The sequence below is a fragment of the Oncorhynchus nerka genome, linkage group LG20, assembly GCF_034236695.1.
Source record: "Oncorhynchus nerka isolate Pitt River linkage group LG20, Oner_Uvic_2.0, whole genome shotgun sequence".
NCBI classification, from domain to species: domain Eukaryota; kingdom Metazoa; phylum Chordata; class Actinopteri; order Salmoniformes; family Salmonidae; genus Oncorhynchus; species Oncorhynchus nerka.
In genome coordinates this window covers 85,625,649-85,646,070 of record NC_088415.1, presented here as the reverse complement: position 1 = coordinate 85,646,070, position 20,422 = coordinate 85,625,649, and the positions used below count along the sequence as shown (strand labels likewise).

Here is a 20,422-nt window from a genome sequence, read left to right as displayed (position 1 = left end):
ACACTTTGGCAATAGCAAACAGTTGGAATTCCCCTGACTGAATACTCTGCTTGTGTTTCCGTTACAGGGAAATATCTGGCGGACAACTAGTCACCACTGTTGTAAAATGGAACCCTTTCAACCATATGATGGCTTTTGACTGTGAGGATGATGAGAGTCTTTTTATGGATTCTTCATTCGATACAAGTTACCAACTGAGAAACGTCTGAAACCTAACGCTTGAGCAGGGAGGGGTAACTGATGACATAGCAGCAAAAACAGGATGTGATGTAATACGCACTGTCCACCAGGGTTCACCAGGGTATTGCTTTATGTTTTAATACACTCAAATACAGTAGTCGCACTGTTGGAGTTTATGCAAGTAGTCACCCTTTTTTCTTCGTTTTGTGCACCTTGAAGGTCGTTGAGGTCAATTGTAAAGTATTTTGTCTGTAATGTTTTCGTTATGTGTCGGACCCCAGTAAGACTAGCTGTCACCATTGGCGTTGGCTATTGGGCATCCTAATCAATAAAACATTTAGAAATCATAATGAAAGATAATGGATTCGACACATTTACTCCCGTTTAGCAAAGTCAATTATCATTGGCAGCACATACAGTAATCCAGCCGTATCATCTGTGAGAAGAATTCTATGTGAATGGGTGATGGATGGAAGATGCACTGGACAGATTTATGTGAATAGATAGACACAATGTCATTCAATTGATTATGACAAGAACAATTGATTATGACATAACAATTGATTATGACCAGAACTCCACGTGCAGGGTTAGGATGACATTTTGATGTTTTTCTTTTATTTATTGGGTTGATTCAACTGATATGGTACCAGCTGGTACTGCACCAGCACGTTGAGGCCCACAACTTGGAGTTAACGTACAGACAGCGTTATTATGTATGTGGTGATTGTGTGTTTTGCTGGGAGGTCAAGTGGTTCATGTAATGTAATGGTTCATATTGTTTTCCTGATTTGTGGATGACAAAAACAAAGCAGTTGACCTTACAGGCTGAATAGCAGAGTTGCCTTGGACCAGATTACATTTCCTTCTGAATTCTGTTTGTCCCTTAGAGTTGTTGTGTCCAGGAGTCCTAATCAAGAATAACTGGTTGAAATGACATCTTCACAACTGGTTAGGGTGGCAGGTAGCTTAGCGGTTAAGAGTGTTGGGACAGTAACTGAAAGGTCACTGGTTTGAATCCCAAGTCAACTAGGTGGAAAATCTGCAGATGTGCCCTTGAGCAAGGCACTTAACCCTAATTGCTCCTGTAAGTTGCTCTGGATAAGAGCGTCTGCTAAATGACTAAAATGTAAATGCTAGAATTACATCAATTACTGGTTAGAAGTAGGTCTTTATGAGGTCATTTCAACCAGTTTTGCCCGCTGGGAAGTATAACATCAAAGAAGATGGAAAAGTGCTTCAAGAATGATTTATCTAAAATAGAATAATAATGAATATTCAACGGAAGCCCCTAATGTTATGTTTCTTGTTTTTCCACCATGTGGAGTTAATAGATGTTTTATCATTTTCTAATAGCAGTATATTGAAAATCTATTTGTAAAAAAAGTGTAAATATGAAAGAAGCTTCTTCATCTGTCCCTTTGGACATATGGGTGATTCTGTGTTAGTCAAATCAGATATATGTTATACGGTTGGTGATAGCCTTTACAATACATTACAGAACACATTTTTGTTTTGTTTTATTTCTAACGTGGATTTCATGTAAAATACTGACTGTCCAAATCTGCGTTACTCAAAAGTGTTTGTTATTTTTTAAACCTTTTTTTACTCTACAATGCTAGTTCATTTATTTCAAGACATTTAGGATGTCCAACAGCACACAAAAGAGTCCCCCCTCCCCTCCTAATCCAATGCTATTCTGACCTAGACTGGGTAAAGAAAACAGTAGTGAGTGTAGCGTTCAGTCTAATGTAACCAGGTTCATTCAGACCTACGTCTGTTATAGTATGTGTACTATGTGATTGTTTTTACTGTAACTTCTAGTCATGTCATCGTGTTTGACCTTTCACCTGAAGATTTAACCTTTAAACCCTTTGACCTTTGGCATGAATCCACAACAACATTATCAAACTTCCACGATACGATTGCAGTAACGTCCTCCTAGGTTTCCTCCCGACTTGCACACCAACAACAAATACATTTGTGTAACTGTAATTGTTTTGCTCCTGCCCATTTCAAGGAGAAATAATGTTAGTGTATTATTTTCACTTTATGACAATGGTAATAGAATTACCTCACATTATTGTTACTTATTTCCAAATCAGTATATTCAAAATGAGTCGCGACCAATGACAAAAGAGCCTTTTTAATCCTTGATATTATCAATAACTATGGTAAATGTATTTCAACTTTAGTTTTTTTGTCCTGGTTGCAATATTTAATTTATTTGTTTGAGCCTTACTGGCCCTTTAAAAAGTATTCACAAATAAAATGTTTTTTCAGTCAGTATTTTATTCACTGCATAGGACACTGAATATGCAAACATACCATGTACATTTCCCATCCAAAGATTTTAAGAGTAAATATATAAAAAGTTAATATAATGTAATACCTGTTTTACTTGGTAATAAAGAATTGGAGAATATTGGAAATTAAAATGGATGTCTTGATTATTATTTTGTACATTTTCCAATGTTACAGGCGCAGATGAATATACACTACTCTTTTGGATAGTCTATTGAATGTGCATTGCGTTGTTGTTGTTGTTGTTGTTGTTGTCAGTTGTATTGCGCGCGCCAAACGGTACAGAGTCCTTTTAAAAACCCGATGAATGCAGTTGGTGCAGGATAGGAAACCCCTCCTCCAAAACGGACGGTTGTCAGGACAACACAATGCGCTGGATCGCTACAATGTTTCTGCTTTGACTCGTGAATTCTGAATAGGTAAGAGTGTTGTTATTTTCAGCTGAACAAAAATGTTTCAATGTTTCTGCTTGTAGAACTTTGGAATACACAGGTTGCAACATTCTGCTCCTGTCTGTAGCTGGGCTAAAGGGTGAACTTTTGCACTTGGGGTGTATTCGTAACGCAGATTCTGTTGCAAAAAATATATTATGTTCAAAACGTTTTGCAACAAAAACTGTTTACGCCGAAACGGAAAACGTTTTGCAACAAAAACAAGAGTTTATATTGGACAAATTCGGGTAGGTCCCTCCCCGTTTCGGTTCGTTTGTTCTCCTTGCTTCCATTTGGTTTATAACTGTTCGTAAAATCACTCTGGCTATCTACTCCGATTTCAGAGCACTCGTCTGAGTGTGCCAGAGCGCTGACGAATTTACGAACCCCTGTGGAATATGGCCGGTGTTAAACGTCGGCAAAAAAAAATCGTAACTAATCATTGTTGCAAGCAGCACAGTTACAGTCACCGGCGCTCTGGATAACATGAAAACAGCCTAACCAGCCTAACTCTGTTAGGGCAAGTAAAATGGTCAGAGTTAGGTGTTCTTTCATTCGTGTCTGGAAGTAATTCGGATCAAGCGTCCAGTGTGCGCTCTGAACACTCCGAGAGAGAAACGCTCTTAAATGACAAACAGACAATATGAAAACACTCTGAATTTACGAACGCCCAGAGCACACTCTGGAGTGCATTCTGGCACTCCAGATTGAATTTACGAACACACCCTGAATGGTTAGACAGTAAACGGTTTCCGTTGCAAGTCATAATCAATACACTCCTTGATCAGTTGTCTTACAACTGAGCAAGTTTGCCCATTTAGGGAGAAACCATTTTCCAAGTCGGCACAACAGTAGGTCTGTATTGCCCTGTTCAGTGCATTCTGCATTACACACATTCTATCAGGAGACTGAATTCTCCTAATGGCTCATTTAAGCCTATAGCTACTATACTGTTTACTTAGTTGGAACTGATAAATGTCTTGTATGTATTATTATTTATCTGTTTGTGTTGACATGGTTACCATCAACCACACTATATGATACACAAATAATTTTAGCCTTGAATGTGCTTAGGTGCCTAATACAAAGCTTCCCCCTTATGAGTAGCTAGACAACAGGCAGAGTAATGTCTGATTTAGCTAGAGACAAGGCAGCTCGTCTTCTGAAGAAGAGAGGTAGTGTGTCTTCCCTTGCCAGCCATGATGTCAGAGCCAAGGAAACAGGGGGCAAGATCAAGGAGTGAGTACTCTTTTGAAGTTAAGCATTTAGCACAAACTATTGAAGAATTTTCTACTTATTTTATTTATCCAGATCAATTAGTTATTCTATTTTCTCTGACGGGAGATTTTTCCTCATGATATTAAAGTTGCATTCAAATTTATAAGGTAGAAGTTTCCCTAGCCACAGATCTAGGATCAGATCAGTAGATGCCCTACTCCCAATCCTAACCTAATACAACCGTTAGGGAGAGGGAAAACTATCTGACCCTCTATCAGTGGTTGAGAACAACTTCTCAAACACAGACCTTTTCTGTGTTCTTCCACTGTATCTGAATAAGTATCTATCTTGACTTGCAGTTCTATAAGCACCGTATCCTATATCGATGAGCCTGGTCACCATGACGATAACCCTCGACCCGCAGTACAGATGGAGAACACTTTCCAATTGGGTGAGGCCTTTATTTTCACCACATGTTAACCAGTGCTAGCCTGGTCCCAGATCTGTCTCTGTTCGGCATGACAATGACCATATGAGTTGGCAAGATAGCACAAACAGACCTGGGATCAGGCTAATAATGACATTCCCATTTGAAGGAGTGGTTAGTTGGGTTACTATAGCCTTACGTTACCATAATTCGATGTCTCGTTCATCACTCGGTGAGGAAGCCTGGAAGCTACTTGGATTATAATTGACTAATTCCATTGTGGTTACTCAATAACTACATGGAATTAGTGTAACAGTGTATGAAACATTATGCCCCCCCTTTTGAATAGCACCACATAGACGCTTCCCTGTTCTCACGGTCAATGACATCCTGAAGGATGTGCTCGACAGTTACCTGCAAGAAGAGAAGTATGAAGCTGAGCTCTGTCGGCAGATGACAAAGACCATATCTGAGGTAATATTGATTGTCATTAAATAATGCCTTTGCTTATGCAGAGGAACTCATTCAATTATTAGAGTTTTTATTTTGTTATTATTTCAGACAAGAGTGGTATCGGTACAATTTGGGGTAACTGGTAGCCTAGATGCTAGACTGCTTCTACATTCACCAACCCCTATATCATTGCCCTAGCCAGATCTGCTATCTTGCCAACTCCTATGGTCATATCGTAGCAAAAGCTAAAATCGTTGCCCTACCGTTGCCCTACCATGGGACAGCAGGTTGCCTAGTGGATAGAGTGTTGGGCCAGTAACCGAAAGGTTGCTAGATCGAATCCCCGACAAGGTCAAAATCTGTCGTTCTGCCCCTGAACAAGGCAGTTAACCCACTGTTCCTAGGCCATCATTTTAAATAGGAATTTGTTGTTAACTGACTTGCCTGGTAAAATAAAACAATTATGACAAGCTGTCTTAACAAATTATCAGGCACCAGTCTTGCATCTTTTGGCTTGAATTTCCATGGAGTTTTTTTATTGTCATGTATGGTTGATCTTAACATAAAAATAGCTTAATCAACAGCTCTCTGATACACCGTACAGTGTATATGGCCACAGTCATGCCACAAAAAACACCCGCTTGCCAAAAATAGTCCGGCTGAGATTTAAATAGCTGCTAGAGTTCCCTTTTCCCTTTCAGTCTGTGACTCTTCCTTGTCCTGTAGGTGATCAAAGCCAGGGTGAAGGATCTGATGGTTCCCCGTTATAAGATCATTGTTCTGATCAGCATCGGACAGCTCAGTGACCAGAACATGCGCATCGGGAGCCGCTGCCTGTGGGACTCCTCCAACGATACCTTCTCCTCACACTCCTTCAAGAACAGCTCTCTCTTCGCCGTGGCCAACGTCTACGCTGTTTACTTTGAGTGAGTCATCACCATGGTCACAGATGACTGTCTTGGACTGTGGGTACTCAAGTCCTATATAGTCTTATGTAGTCTGTCATAAGGGCTACATAACAGTGTTATAAGCATGCCATAATAGATTCGATTTTTAAAAAATCACGACTGTTGGTGTCTGTTTATGACAACTGTGATGACTCAAATAATGTTTCGATCAGCTAATTGGGCAAGCTTAAAGCTAGCCAACTGGCTTGTGTCGTGACAGTGTTAAGTCGATTGCCATAAAGTGACACCGACTGTAATGTCATTGTCACGACTGTCTTATGTAATCCCTATGACCGAGCTTTCAAGTAAAGTGTACCAAATGACCTATGTTCTATTTCTGTATTCGTACCATAGACTGTGGGTGTTCTAAATGGTCTATCGTGTGTATGATGTTCATTTGCACATCATGGAGAATGGTTGTGTGGAAGTGCTGGGAAACCTTTAAATGAAGGTCATGCCTAGAGCATTGTAGTTTTATCAAACAGACTGTACGTATCAAGGAAGTATCAGAGGCAATAACAATATAGTCTCAGGAAAAAGGAAATAAGTTCATACCATAGTCTGAATATCTTTCTGGAAATGATTCATTTTGGTTACTTATGTTCTTGTCTGTGTAATAATGTATAAATACTGTATAATACAGCATTTCTTGATCCTTTAAATCTCAAATAGCTTTTGCCATCACTGTGGCACATCGTCACACACTGTCTTGTCTTCTAGCATATTTTGAATATTGTTCTCAAATTTGTAGAGCATGTTTTGTATTTTTAAGAAACTTAAGACTAAAAAAAAATTGTCTTAAGTTTCATCCTGAGAGGCAAAGTCTGTTCAATTCTCATATAGACCTCATTCAGTGGAAGTGTTATTGAACTGATGACTTGGGTTTTCAGTTTCATAACTTGTTGAAATAATTTGCTGGTCTTGTCATAACTTTCTGAATAGATTATTGATTTTGTACAGTTGGTCCAGTCAAAATGTCTACTTGCTGAATGTAACCCATTCGCTTTGGTTAGCTAAAATGGCCCATTGTACAACATGTATTGCCTCTTGTTGAATGAATAAAAGTCAGGTCAACCATAATAAAGAAATCTGAAGAGATAGCACAATGGTTACAAGTCCAATTTTTATTGCTGATAAGATCAATGGGGGAATTTCATTGAAAGTCATGATAAAAGTAAATGAAAGTAATTGGAATTAATGATATCTTTAGCTGACATCCATTGAAGCCAAACAACTATATTGAATAAGGACTATTTTCCAACAAACATTAACGCCTTGTCGCCAATGCCTGCGCATTGGCCCCTAGCACATGATTGTAAGGTCGCTCTTCCGACAGCCCAGTTGACAGCACACGGTGGTCAGGGCTTCGTTCAAGTCTCGTCGTCTCTGGTCCATCACAGGCTCAGCCCCCCATGGTTTCAGACCATTCTGGTCCACCCTTCCTGGACAACCAGAACACCAACTGTTATTAATGTTTCATAATATTCTAAACTGTTAATGTACATACTGCAATGGGCAACCAGTGTCTGTTCTTGCTTCATTCTCTGGCAAACTATTATAAAACTTCACAAACATTTAGCACACATCATAGCTGCAGGTTGAATGATGATTTATCATTCAAGTTTACATTATGGCATATAGCAAAAGACTTGAGTTATATTTCTAATTTTGTAACAGATGCTACTGCTATGCCACTAATTTTCAAATAATGAGTACGACCATAGAGATAGAATATCATGCAGTTCTATATAATTCTGTGATACTGACCATTTATGTCCTCTACTGGAAGCCTTCTCCACCTTGACCCTCCACAGGTGTACACCACGGCCCTCAGGAACTCCCGTCCACAGAGCCGCACAGCTCTCACAGTCGCAGCGTCCTCCAATCGAACCTCCCTTACACACAGCACACACAGCAGCAGCAGAGAGAACAACTGGGACTTCATGGTGGCTCCGTGGATCAAGATGCTGTAGATAGTTGATTCAGTACACACCGTTTCTGTCTCTCTGAAGACACCTGTGTGGTCTCCCTTTTTATATAGGCTCTCTAGTCATGCTTTCCTACAGTCTTTCAGATGTGTCATACGTACTGTGATGGTGATGTGCCTCCTGTCTGGTAATCATCATCTGCAGATGACATTTTGTTTTTTGATAGTGAGAGACAGTTTATTGCCATGCTCTGGTAAAGTGTTCCTTAATGAGGGTATCTTGATATAGATACAGATATAGATATCCGGCCATCGTAAAAACAGATTCAGGCAATGGCCTTCCACATAGCAACATAGTGGTATTTGTGGCAATTTTCTCATCACAATGTCAACAATTCCAAGAAAGGACTTGACATCATTTTTGGATCTCACAATATTTGGTCTGTTTTCTGAGTTACTCATGTTTGCTCCTCAATTATTACCTCAATTAAATGCAGGTAATTGTAGGCCATTACATTTTCATAGCAATAAGAAACATAGGTAGAACTATAATCCCTTGAAATTATGACAACCACACTTCTGTGAAAAACGGTCCCCTTTACCACTATTTCAAAGTTTTAGTTAAATCAAGTTTCAATAAAAACAAACGCAATAAACTTGTATTTCTCCTCCAAAAGGTAACAGTCTATGTGAAGCCCTATCAGTATAACATCAAGTTATGGTCTGCTTATTTTGGTGATAGCTAAATTACACCCATGTTTGTAGCTACGTTATTTTTCTTATACACTCTCTTGAAGAAGATTGTAAATCAAGATAGTAACTCTAACTCCTACCTTTACACTTACCCTAACCATTTTAAATTCCAACTTCAATGGGGAAGGGACGTCCCAAGGATCCCAGATAGCACGGCCTGCAGCACAAGTCTATCCGGGAAATCGCTGACCCCCAATGTGACCCTACAGGATTTCAAACATGGCGGAGGTAGGACGCAAAGTCCAATAAATATTCTGGAAAATAAGAATGTTTTTAGGTTTATAGAGTTGATTCTGTCGGGTGCACAGGCCCAAAATGAGAAGCGATAAATATGTACTAAAATACGGAGAAGCGATATACATTTTAAAATATTAAACTTGTCTCATTTCCATAAATTCTATTTTGCAAACTTCAGTTTTAGCGATGATGCCTGGCTAGTTAGCGCGATGGCTATGCTAAGCTAGCTACGTAGCTATTGTTGGGGAAGCTTGGCTGACTACGAGCGTTAACGTTACTCACTCGAAAATGATCAAAGTTCATATTCTCGAATGCTATTGCATTTTTTGTCGTTGACCTGGTGGTATTCTGCGTACTGAAAGCGACACTATGTAGCTAAGTAATTATGTGATTAGTTAACTGAGGCAGTGGGTTAGCAAATAGCTATCTATCATTCAAAGTGTCCACATTCTGAGAGAACAATCCATTTGATTATCGCTCACTTGAAATGTCTGATTTGACTTGTTTCAATGCTGGCCTGATCATCAGAGGTCTCCTTGTTTACAACCACCAAAACAACTACTGTCACCGATATAAATGTTTACGTCGGCGTTAGCCAACGAGGAGCCAGTAGTAAGTTTCAGGCGCGCTTTTACTTTGCCTTCCATCCACTACCCTACTAACGTTAGCAGACGGATGATCCGTTTACTGTGTCGTAGTTCCTATTTATGTTTTTGTTCAGGCCTTTTGTCTGTAGACTACATTGGCCTCGTCCAGAAAACCGCATAATTTACTGAAAATCTCTCTGAACCGAAAAGTTACAGCAAAGTTACAGCTACGTGTGTTGTACTTGTGTATGTGGTTCTGACTAATCTTGAGTTTTGTTTTAGCCCTCCGTTGGGAGTACGAGCCCAGGTAAATATTATTGTGTGTTTTCTAATGAATGTGCCATTTAAAAAAATCCTCATTAGAACATTAACACGTATGAAGTAAAATTGGTCGGAACAAATCCCACTGTCATAATAATATTTTCGTTATAAACCATGAAGCACTATTTCATCGACTATCTCCTCTTAAAATTTCCTGGTGTGTTTTTCCTCAGGAGGTTCAGCAGAGGACCATGAGTTTGATCTTTCAGCAGATATGCTCGTCCACGACTTTGACGACGAACGCACACTGGAAGAGGAGGAGAGGCTCGAGGGAGAGACCAACTTTAGCAATGAGATCGACGACCTTGCCCGGGTGCGTCTCAAAATCATTTAATTTAGTGGTTTGAAAGTTATCCTGGGTTGTATTCATGCACTGGAAGAAGATGAACTGAAACAGGGAGAGACTACCTGAATGTGTCCAAGATGAAACACTTGTTTTTGTTTTATGTTGCAAACCTTTTTGCTACAGTATTCATGCTCTAATGAATATGGCCCTGTGGACAGTAACCTGTTAGTTATATACAGTACCAGTCAAAAGTTTGAACACACCTACTCATTCAAGGGTTTGTCTTTATTTGTGCTATGTTTTACATTGTAGAATAATAGTGAAGACACACAACTATGAAACAACACATGGACTCGTGTAGTAACCAAAAAAGTGTTAAACAAATACAAATATTTTAGATTCTTCAAAGTAGACACCCTTTGCCTTAATGACAGTTTTGCACACTCTTTGCATTCTCTCAACCAGCTTCATGAGATAGTCGCTTGGAATGCTTTTCCAACAGTCTTGAAGGAGTTCCCACATACTATATGCTGAGCACTTGTTGGCTGCTTTTTCTTCACTCTGCGGTCCAACTCATCCCAAACCATCTCAATTGGGTTGAGGTCGTGTAATTGTGGAGGCCAGGTCATCTGATGCAGCACTTCATCACTCACCTTGGTCAAATAGCCCTTACACAGCCTGGAGGTGTGTTTTGGGTCATTGTCTTATAGAAAGACAAAGCAAATAGTCCGGGTAGCCATTTGATGACCTGTTCAGGAGTCTTGTGGCTTGGGGGTAAAAACTGTTGAGAAGCCTTTTTGTCCTAGACTTGGCACTCCGGTACCGCTTGCCATGCGGTAATAGAGAGAACAGTCTATGGCTGGGGTCTGCCTGTCAGGAAGAGCAGGATCCAGTTGCAGAGGGAGGTGTTTAGTCCCAGGATCCTTAGCTTAGTGATGAGCTTTGAGGGTGCTATGCTGTTGAACGCTGAGCTGTAGTCAATGAATAGCATTCTCACATAAGTGTTCCTTTTGTCCAGGTGGGAAAGGGCAGTATGGAGTGCAATAGAGAATGCATCATCTGTGGATCTGTTTGGGCGGTATGCAAATTGGAGTGGGTCTAGGGTTTCTGGGATAATTGTGTTGATGTCAACCATTACCAGCCTTTCAAAGCACTTCATGGCTACAGACGTGAGTGCTACGGGTCTGTAGTAATTTAGGCAGGTTGCCTTTGTGTTCTTGGGCACAGGGACTATGGTGGTCTGCTTGAAACATGTTGGTATTACAGACTCAATGAGGGACATGTTGAAAATGTGTTAGGCCCCGCAGCCTTGTGTATGTTGACCTGTTTAAAGGTCTTACTCACGTCGGCCAACTTAACTGATCATATAATTTAGTTTATGGAACACCACACACTTTCTCATGTTTTCAATACAGTAGATTAAAATGGATATTGCATGTGTTCTCTCTGCCTGAAAGAGATGAATTATGCCAACAAAGGGTATCATGCTCTGCTGGCACATTGTAGAACAGATGTCCACAGGCAGAAAGTGTACAATGTAATAATGTGCAGTGTAGCCCAAAGATATTGCTTTAGTTGCGTTGAACTTGACAGTAACACGTGTGACAGTGAGTCGGGATTATTATTTTTTTTACACATTGAACGTTTTTGCACACAATGTAGCCTTGTGCACTTGATCGACGTCTACTTTAGTGGCCACTATAATAGAGCAAAAATAGAATGCCTGTTTTTCATTCTAGTTCTACTTTAAGGTGTTTTTTCCCAAAGTGCAATAATTAGATGTGTGTTGTCACAAGCATTCCATTATAAACATTCTATTATAAAGGCTGTCATGGTACATTACATTACATTTACATTTAACATTTAAGTCATTTAGCAGACGCTCTTATCCAGAGCGACTTACAAATTGGTGCATTCACCTTATGACATCCAGTGGAACAGTAGTGCATCTAAATTTTTTAAGGGGGGGGGGGGGGGTGAGAGGGATTACTTTATCCTATCCTAGGTATTCCTTAAAGAGGTGGGGTTTCAGGTGTCTCCGGAAGGTGGTGATTGACTCCGCTGTCCTGGCGTCGTGAGGGAGTTTGTTCCACCATTGGGGGGCCAGAGCAGCGAACAGTTTTGACTGGGCTGAGCGGGAACTGTACTTCCTCAGTGGTAGGGAGGCGAGCAGGCCAGAGGTGGATGAACGCAGTGCCCTTGTTTGGGTGTAGGGCCTGATCAGAGCCTGGAGGTACCGAGGTGCCGTTCCCCTCACAGCTCCGTAGGCAAGCACCATGGTCTTGTAGCGGATGCGAGCTTCAATGGGGTTGATCAGATGTAACTGCAATATTACTGTATTGTTTTTTTCTCAGGACTTAAGTGTCATTTGCAGTAAAGTTTAAGCAACAAATAACATTGGATTGCTTTTTTATTTATTTTTTAGCTGTGAGTTAGGTTCATATTAACCACTTTTTATTTTACACACCGAGACTGATCATGTATGTCATATTCTTTGTTGTTTAATTAGTTAAAACCTGCATTTTCCCCCTAGCAGGGATTTTTTTCCGCATGTTTCAGTGCAACCAAAAAAAGTCACATTTTTGGGCCCTCAGCTGTTTGCATCCCTGCTACTCTGCGTCTCACAAAGACAGCGGCTGGTGTAACCAAAAATCTCACATTTGGACTCATCAGGCCAAAGGGCATATTTCCACAGGTTTAATGTCCATTGTACGTGTTTCTTGGCCCAAGCAAGTCTCTTCTTCTTATCGGTGTCCTTTAGTAGTGGTTTCTTTGCAACAATTCGACCATGAAGGCCTGATTCACGTAGTTTCATCTGAACAGTTACTGTTGAGATGTGTCTGTTACTTCAACTCCGTGAAGAGGTTATTAAGGCTGCAATCTGAGGTGGAGTTATTTGCTCATTTCTGAGGCTGGCAACTTTGATGAACTGCAGCAGAGGTAACTCTGGGTATTTCTTTCCTGTGGCGGTCCTCATGAGGGACAGTTTCATCATAGTGCTTGATGTTTTTTCCACTGCACTTGAAGATACTTTCAATGTTCTTGACATGTTCCTTGTTGACGGACCTTCATGTCTTAAAGTAATGATGGACTGTCATTTCTTTTTGCTTATTTGAGCTGTTCTTGCCATAATATGGACTTGGTCTTTTACCCAATAGGGCTATCTTCTGTATACCAACCTTTCCTTGTCACAACACAGCTGATTGGCTCAAACGCTTTAAGAAGGAAAGAAACTTTTAATAAGGCACACCTGTTAATTGAAATGCGTTCCAGGTGACGACCTCATGAAGCTGCAAAACTGTCGAGGCAAAGGGTTGCTACTTTGAAGAATATAAAATATATTTTCATTTGTTTAAAAAAAAATTGGTTACTACATGATTCCATGTGTTATTTCATAGTTTTGATGTTTTCACTATTATTCTACAATGTGGAAAATATTAAAAATAAAGAAAAACCCTGGAATGAGTAGGTGTCCAAACCTTTGACTGGTACTGCATATATAGACTATTTGACTGGTACTGCATATATAGACTATTTGACTGGTACTGTATATATAGACTATTTGACTGGTACTGCATATATAGACTATTTGACTGGTACTGCATATATAGACTATTTGACTGGTACTGCATATATAGACTATTTGACTGGTACTGCATATATAGACTATTTGACTGGTACTGCATATATAGACTATTTGACTGGTACTGCATATATAGACTATTTGACTGGTACTGCATATATAGACTATTTGACTGGTACTGCATATATAGACTATTTGACTGGTACTGTATATATAGACTATTTGACTGGTACTGTATATATAGACTATTTGACTGGTACTGTATTTATAGACTATTTGACTGGTACTGTATATATAGACTATTTGACTGGTACTGTATATATAGACTATTTGACTGGTACTGTATATATAGACTATTTGACTGGTACTGTATATATAGACTATTTGACTGGTACTGTATATATAGACTATTTGACTGGTACTGTATATATAGACTATTTGACTGGTACTGCATATATAGACTATTTGACTGGTACTGCATATATAGACTATTTGACTGGTACTGCATATATAGACTATTTGACTGGTACTGCATATATAGACTATTTGACTGGTACTGCATATATAGACTATTTGACTGGTACTGCATATATAGACTATTTGACTGGTACTGCATATATAGACTATTTGACTGGTACTGCATATATAGACTATTTGACTGGTACTGCATATATAGACTATTTGACTGGTACTGCATATATAGACTATTTGACTGGTACTGCATATATAGACTATTTGACTGGTACTGCATATATAGACTATTTGACTGGTACTGCATATATAGACTATTTGACTGGTACTGCATATATAGACTATTTGACTGGTACTGCATATATAGACTATTTGACTGGTACTGCATATATAGACTATTTGACTGGTACTGCATATATAGACTATTTGACTGGTACTGCATATATAGACTATTTGACTGGTACTGCATATATAGACTATTTGACTGGTACTGCATATATAGACTATTTGACTGGTACTGCATATATAGACTATTTGACTGGTACTGTATATATAGACTATTTGACTGGTACTGTATTTATAGACTATTTGACTGGTACTGTATTTATAGACTATTTGACTGGTACTGTATATATAGACTATTTGACTGGTACTGTATATATAGACTATTTGACTATTTGACTGGTACTGTATATATAGACTATTTGACTGGTACTGTATATAGACTAGACTGGTACTATTTGACTATTTGACTGGTACTGCATATATAGACTATTTGACTGGTACTGCATATATAGACTATTTGACTATTTGGTACTGCATATATAGACTATTTGACTGGTACTGCATATATAGACTATTTGACTGGTACTGCATATATAGACTATTTGACTGGTACTGCATATATAGACTATTTGACTGGTACTGCATATATAGACTATTTGACTGGTACTGCATATATAGACTATTTGACTGGTACTGCATATATAGACTATTTGACTGGTACTGCATATATAGACTATTTGACTGGTACTGCATATATAGACTATTTGACTGGTACTGCATATATAGACTATTTGACTGGTACTGCATATATAGACTATTTGACTGGTACTGCATATATAGACTATTTGACTGGTACTGCATATATAGACTATTTGACTGGTACTGCATATATAGACTATTTGACTGGTACTGCATATATAGACTATTTGACTGGTACTGCATATATAGACTATTTGACTGGTACTGCATATATAGACTATTTGACTGGTACTGCATATATAGACTATTTGACTGGTACTGCATATATAGACTATTTGACTGGTACTGCATATATAGACTATTTGACTGGTACTGCATATATAGACTATTTGACTGGTACTGCATATATAGACTATTTGACTGGTACTGCATATATAGACTATTTGACTGGTACTGCATATATAGACTATTTGATCCCTATTATTGCAACGTTTTGCCAGTGATTTCTATTTTTAAGGGTAATCCACTAAATTCAGTGTGTAACAAAAGGGATTTTTTGTTGTTCCATTTGTGCCATAGGAGGGAGAGATGCCCATTCATGAGTTGTTGAGTATGTACGGATGTGGCGGCGGTTCACCTGCAGATGGAGAGGATGAAGAAGAGGAGGAGGAAGACTTTGAGGATGAAGAGGAGTTGGAGGATGAGGAAGAGGAGGAAGAGGAGGATGTGGACAATGATGAAAGCAGTAGAAACATTGGCGAGCTGAAGAGGAATAAGGTGGGTGCCATGAATCTCCTGAAGTGACAGGATATCAACCAACACAGTCATAAAGAAGGAATGCTTGTTTGCACCTTACTGTTCTAATTTGATTGTTATAAAGCATCACTACATATTTTACAGCCAACATGGTTGACACATTCAGTCAGAATGTATAGTTGTTACAAATTTGCTGATGATAGATACATCTAGTCAGCGTTGATGCTGATGCCTCTATTTCATACATGAGTAATGAATGTTGATTTTGTTGTTTCAAAGGGTAGGATGTCCAATCAAAAACATCTTTTGACCAATGGGTAATATGTTAGTTATACACATAATCAAAAAAACAAAAACAATGGTCCAAACCTCATGTCATAATCTGTTCAAAAGTGATGGAGTTTTTAGCCTTGTAGGATGGCCAACATTGGAGTGACTAGGTCAATGGAGGCAAGAAAATAATGTTGGTCAAAAATCTGGACAATAGCATTGTCAGGTAGGCTGGATGCTGTGCTACAATTAAGGCTAACTGACAGCCTCACCGTTGAACTCCTCTTTCTTCTCAAATCCAGAGGATATAAAACATTTGAGGTAAGATAGATATCGATTTTGAGACATGACCTAGTATTTTTATATTTTAGTATACACTTCACATTAATGGTATTTTTTTGTGTGTAAAATTTATCACAAAAACAAGCATACAGTGGGGCAAAAAAGTATTTAGTCAGCCACCAATTGTGCAAGTTCTCCCACTTAAAAAGATGAGAGGCCTGTAATTTTCATCATAGGTACACTTCAACTATGACAGACACAATGAGGGAAAAAATTGTAGGATTTTTAATGAATTTATTTGCAAATTATGGTGGAAAATAAGTATTTGGTCAATAACAAAAATGTATCTCAATACTTTGTTATATACCCTTTGTTGGCAATGACAGAGGTCAAATGTTTTCACACACTGTTGCTGGTATTTTGGCCCATTCCTCCATGCAGATCTCTTCTAGAGCCGTGATGTTTTGGGGCTGTTGCTGGGCAACACGGACTTTCAACTCCCTCCAAAGATTTTCTATGGGGTTGAGATCTGGAGACTGGCTAGGCCACTCCAGGACCTTGAAATGCTTGTTACGAAGCCACTCCTTTGTTGCCCGTGCGGTGCGTTTGGGATCATTGTCATGCTGAAAGACCCAGCCACGTTTCACCTTCAATGCCCTTGCTGATGGAAGGAGGTTTTCACTCAAAATCTCACGATACATGGCCCCATTCATTCTTTCCTTTACACGGATCTGTCGTCATGGTCCCTTTGCAGAAAAACAGCCCCAAAGCATGATGTTTCCACCCCCATGCTTCACAGTAGGTATGGTGTTCTTTGGATGCAACTCAGCATTCTTTGTCCTCCAAACACGACGAGGTGAGTTTTTACCAAAAAGTTATATTTGCATCTGACCATATGACATTCTCCCAATCTTCTTCTGGATCATCCAAATGCTCTCTAGCAAACTTCGGACGTACCTGGACATGTACTGACTTAAGCAGGGGGACACGTCTGGCACTGCAGGATTTGAGTCCCTGGCGGCGTAGTGTGTTACTGATGGTAGGCTTTGTTACTTTGGTCCCAGGTCTCTGCAGGTCATTCACTAGGTCCCCCCGTGTGGTTCTGGGATTTTTCTTATGATCATTTTGACCCCACAAGGTGAAATCTTGCGTGGAGCCCCAGATCGAGGGAGATTATCAGTGGTCTTGTATGTCTTCCATTTCCTAATAATTGCTCCCACAGTTGATTTCTTCAAACCAAGCTGCTTACCTATTGCAGATTCAGTCTTCCCAGCCTGGTGCAGGTCTACAATTTTGTTTCTGGTGTCCTTTGACAGCTCTTTGGTCTTGGCCATAGTGGAGTTTGGAGTGTGACTGTTTGAGGTTGTGGACAGGTGTCTTTTATACTGATAACAAGTTTAAACAGGTTCCATTAATACAGGTAACGAGTGGAGGACAGAGGAGCCTCTTAAAGAAGAAGTTACAGGTCTGTGAGAGCCAGAAATCGTGCTTGTTTGTAGGTGACCAAATACTTATTTTCCACCATAATTTGCAAATAAATTCATTAAAAATCCTACAATGTGATTTTCAGGATTTTTTTTTCTCATTTTGTCTGTCATAGTTTAAGTGTACCTATGATGAAAATTACAGGCCTCATCTTTTTAAGTGGGAGAACTTACACAATTGGTGGCTGACTAAATACTTTTTTGCCCCACTGTATCTCTGTCAACAGAGCTTGGTGCTTATTATCGGATGTAAACTCAGCAAAAAAAGAAACGCCCTCTCACTGTCAACTGTGTTTATTTTCTGCAAATATTTGTATGAACTTAAGATTCAACAACTGAGACATAAATTGAAGAAGTTCCACAGACATGTGATTAACAGAAATGGAATAATGTGTAACAGTCAGTATCTGGTGTGGCCACCAGCTGCATTAAGTACTGCAGTGAATCTCCTCCTCATGGACTGCACCAGATTTGCCAGTTCTTGCTGTGAGATGTTACCGCACTCTTCCTCCAAGGCACCTGCAAGTTCCCGGACATTTCTGGGGGTAATGGCCCTAGCCCTCACCCTCCGATCCAACAGGTCCCAGACATGCTCAGTGGGATTGAGATCCGGGCTCTTCGCTGGCCATGGCGATTAGCTGTCCGTCCTTTCTCCCTGTAGCGCTGTCTTAGGCGTTTCACAGTAAGGACATTGCAATTTATTTCCCTGGCCACATCTGCAGTCCTCATGCTTCCTTGCTGCATGCCTAAGGCACGTTCACGCAGATGAGCAGGGACCCTGGGCATCTTCCATTTGTGTTTTTCAGAATCAGTAGAAAGGCCTCTTTTTAGTGTCCTAAGTTTTCATAACTGTGACCTTATTTGCCTACTGTGTAAGCTGTTAGTGTCTTAACGAGTGTTCCACAGGTGCATGTTCATTAATTGTTTATGGTTCAGTGAACAAGCTTGGGAAACAGTGTTTAAACCCTTTACAATGAAGATCTGTGAAGTTGTTGGGAGTTTTATGAATTATCTTTGAAAGACAGGGTCTTTTTTTTTTTGCCGAGTTTATTAGGTTATGAAATCAGACTTTTTGGATATACTGTTAGTGATATGTTAGAGATTTAGATAATTTAGAATCATATTTGTCTTGGTAAAATGTATTTTATAACATAAGGATAAAAAAAAACAAGCTGGCGCCCACCCAGAAAATTACTTTGTGTGGAGTTGCTGACTATCGGCGAATAAACTATAAAAATTGTCGCACTCTCCATATATATATATATATATAAATAAACTCTCAGTCATTTATTGGGTAAATCGCCAACGTTTCGGCATCACTGCCTTCTTCAGTGCCCTTTTTATAGTTTATAACATAAGGAAGGGAAAGTGTTTTCTCCCACTCTGGGCAGAGTGGGTGGACACCCTTGCAAAGGGGCTTCTTTGAATGTACCATTGGGGGGGAGAAATTGTGTGTAATGCTTTGGGGTGTGTGTTCAGACCGAGAGGGTGAAGATCTCGTCAGGAATGGGGAACGAGAACCAGTTGTCCAGCGAGGGTCGCACGCGCTCCGTCAAATCCCACTGCACGGCAGAGCTGATACGCGGATCACAGACCCTCAAGTACTTCGAAAGTATGCATCTTTGTTTCCATCACCGAGATACGCTTTTTATATTGGATTGTTTGTGAGATCTTGTTCTACAGTGCCTTCAAAAAGTATTCATACCATTTGAATTATTCCACATTTTGTTGTTACAGCCTGAATTCAAAATGGACTAAATAGATTTTCACCCATCTACACACAATACCCCATAATGACAAAGTGAAAAAATGTTTCTAGAAATGTTGGTAAATGTATTGAAAATGAAGTACATAAAGTACCAGTCAAAAGTTTGGACACACCTACTCATTCAAGGGTTTTTCTTTATTATTTTACTATTTTCTGCATTGTACAATAGTAGTGACATCAAAACTATGAAATAACACATATGGAATCATGTAGTAACCAAAAAAGTGTTATACAAATCAAAATATATATTTTATTTTTATTTTAGATTCTTCAAAATAGCCACCCTTTGCCTTGATGACAGCTTTACACACTTGGCATTCTCTCAACCAGCTTCATGAGATAGTCACGTGGAATGCATTTCAATTAACAGGTGTGCCTTTTTAAGTTCATTTGTGGGACTTCTTTCCTTAATGTGTTTGAGACATTTTCAGTTGTATTGTCACAAGGTAGGGTTGGTATACAGAAGATAGCCCTAGTTGGCAAAAGACCAAGTCCATATTATGGCAAGAACAGCTAAAATAAGCAAAGATAAATGACAGTCCATCATTACTTTAAGACATGAAGGTCCGTCAACAAGGAAAATGTCAAGCACTTTGAAAGTATCTTCAAGTGCAGTCTCAAGAACCATCAAGCACTATGATGAAACTGTCTCTCATGAGGACCAACACAGGAAAGGAAGACCCAGAGTTACCTCTGCGGCAGGGGATACGTTCTTTAGAGTTACCAGCCTCAGAAATCAGCAATTAACTCCAC

The 20,422-nt window shown here is 39.4% G+C and overlaps 2 protein-coding genes and 2 pseudogenes across 6 annotated transcripts; 3 read left to right on the top strand and 1 right to left on the bottom strand.

The window, feature by feature from the left end:
- The window catches only part of LOC115117255 (SH3-containing GRB2-like protein 3-interacting protein 1), an 83,154-nt pseudogene extending 80,536 nt beyond the window's left edge, over positions 1–2,618 (top strand).
- Positions 2,619–2,791: 173 nt separating this feature from the next.
- dynlt5 (dynein light chain Tctex-type family member 5) lies at positions 2,792–7,060 on the top strand. 5 transcript variants are annotated; one of them, XM_029645722.2, is made up of 6 exons: positions 2,794–2,903; positions 3,704–3,770; positions 4,023–4,154; positions 4,493–4,584; positions 4,910–5,034; positions 5,740–7,060. In XM_029645722.2, the coding sequence occupies exons 3-6, from the start codon at positions 4,042–4,044 to the stop codon at positions 5,941–5,943; spliced, it is 534 nt and encodes a 177-aa protein (XP_029501582.1). In that variant the 5' UTR covers positions 2,794–2,903; positions 3,704–3,770; positions 4,023–4,041; the 3' UTR covers positions 5,944–7,060. The 5 variants fall into 5 exon arrangements, with proteins under 5 accessions (XP_029501581.1, XP_029501578.1, XP_029501582.1 ...); XM_029645721.2 differs by having other exon boundaries at positions 2,792–3,770; XM_029645723.2 differs by lacking the exon at positions 3,704–3,770.
- Positions 7,061–7,070: 10 nt separating this feature from the next.
- Positions 7,071–8,773, bottom strand: LOC115117257 (relaxin-3-like). Its single transcript, XM_029645724.2, has 2 exons — positions 7,728–8,773; positions 7,071–7,402 (listed from the first exon to the last, which is right to left on the bottom strand). Exons 1-2 carry the CDS (start codon positions 7,903–7,905, stop codon positions 7,263–7,265), a joined length of 318 nt encoding a protein of 105 aa, XP_029501584.1. The 5' UTR covers positions 7,906–8,773; the 3' UTR covers positions 7,071–7,262.
- A 25-nt stretch (positions 8,774–8,798) lies between these two features.
- LOC115117258 (mesoderm induction early response protein 1-like) overlaps positions 8,799–20,422 on the top strand; it is a 33,180-nt pseudogene continuing 21,556 nt past the window's right edge.

What these genes read in the sequence shown, in the direction of transcription:
- dynlt5 (XM_029645721.2), top strand. Translation starts at nt 4,042, where the DNA reads ATGTCTGATTTAGCTAGAGACAAGGCAGCTCGTCTTCTGAAGAAGAGA. An exon ending in ACAGGGGGCAAGATCAAGGA is followed by an intron (nt 4,155 to 4,492) that starts GTGAGTACTCTT and finishes CTTGACTTGCAG; the next exon opens with TTCTATAAGCACCGTATCCT. An exon ending in TGACAAAGACCATATCTGAG is followed by an intron (nt 5,035 to 5,739) that starts GTAATATTGATT and finishes CTTGTCCTGTAG; the next exon opens with GTGATCAAAGCCAGGGTGAA.
- LOC115117257 (XM_029645724.2), bottom strand. Translation starts at nt 7,905, where the DNA reads ATGAAGTCCCAGTTGTTCTCTCTGCTGCTGCTGTGTGTGCTGTGTGTA. An exon ending in TCCAGTAGAGGACATAAATG is followed by an intron (nt 7,403 to 7,727) that starts GTCAGTATCACA and finishes CTGGTTGTCCAG; the next exon opens with GAAGGGTGGACCAGAATGGT.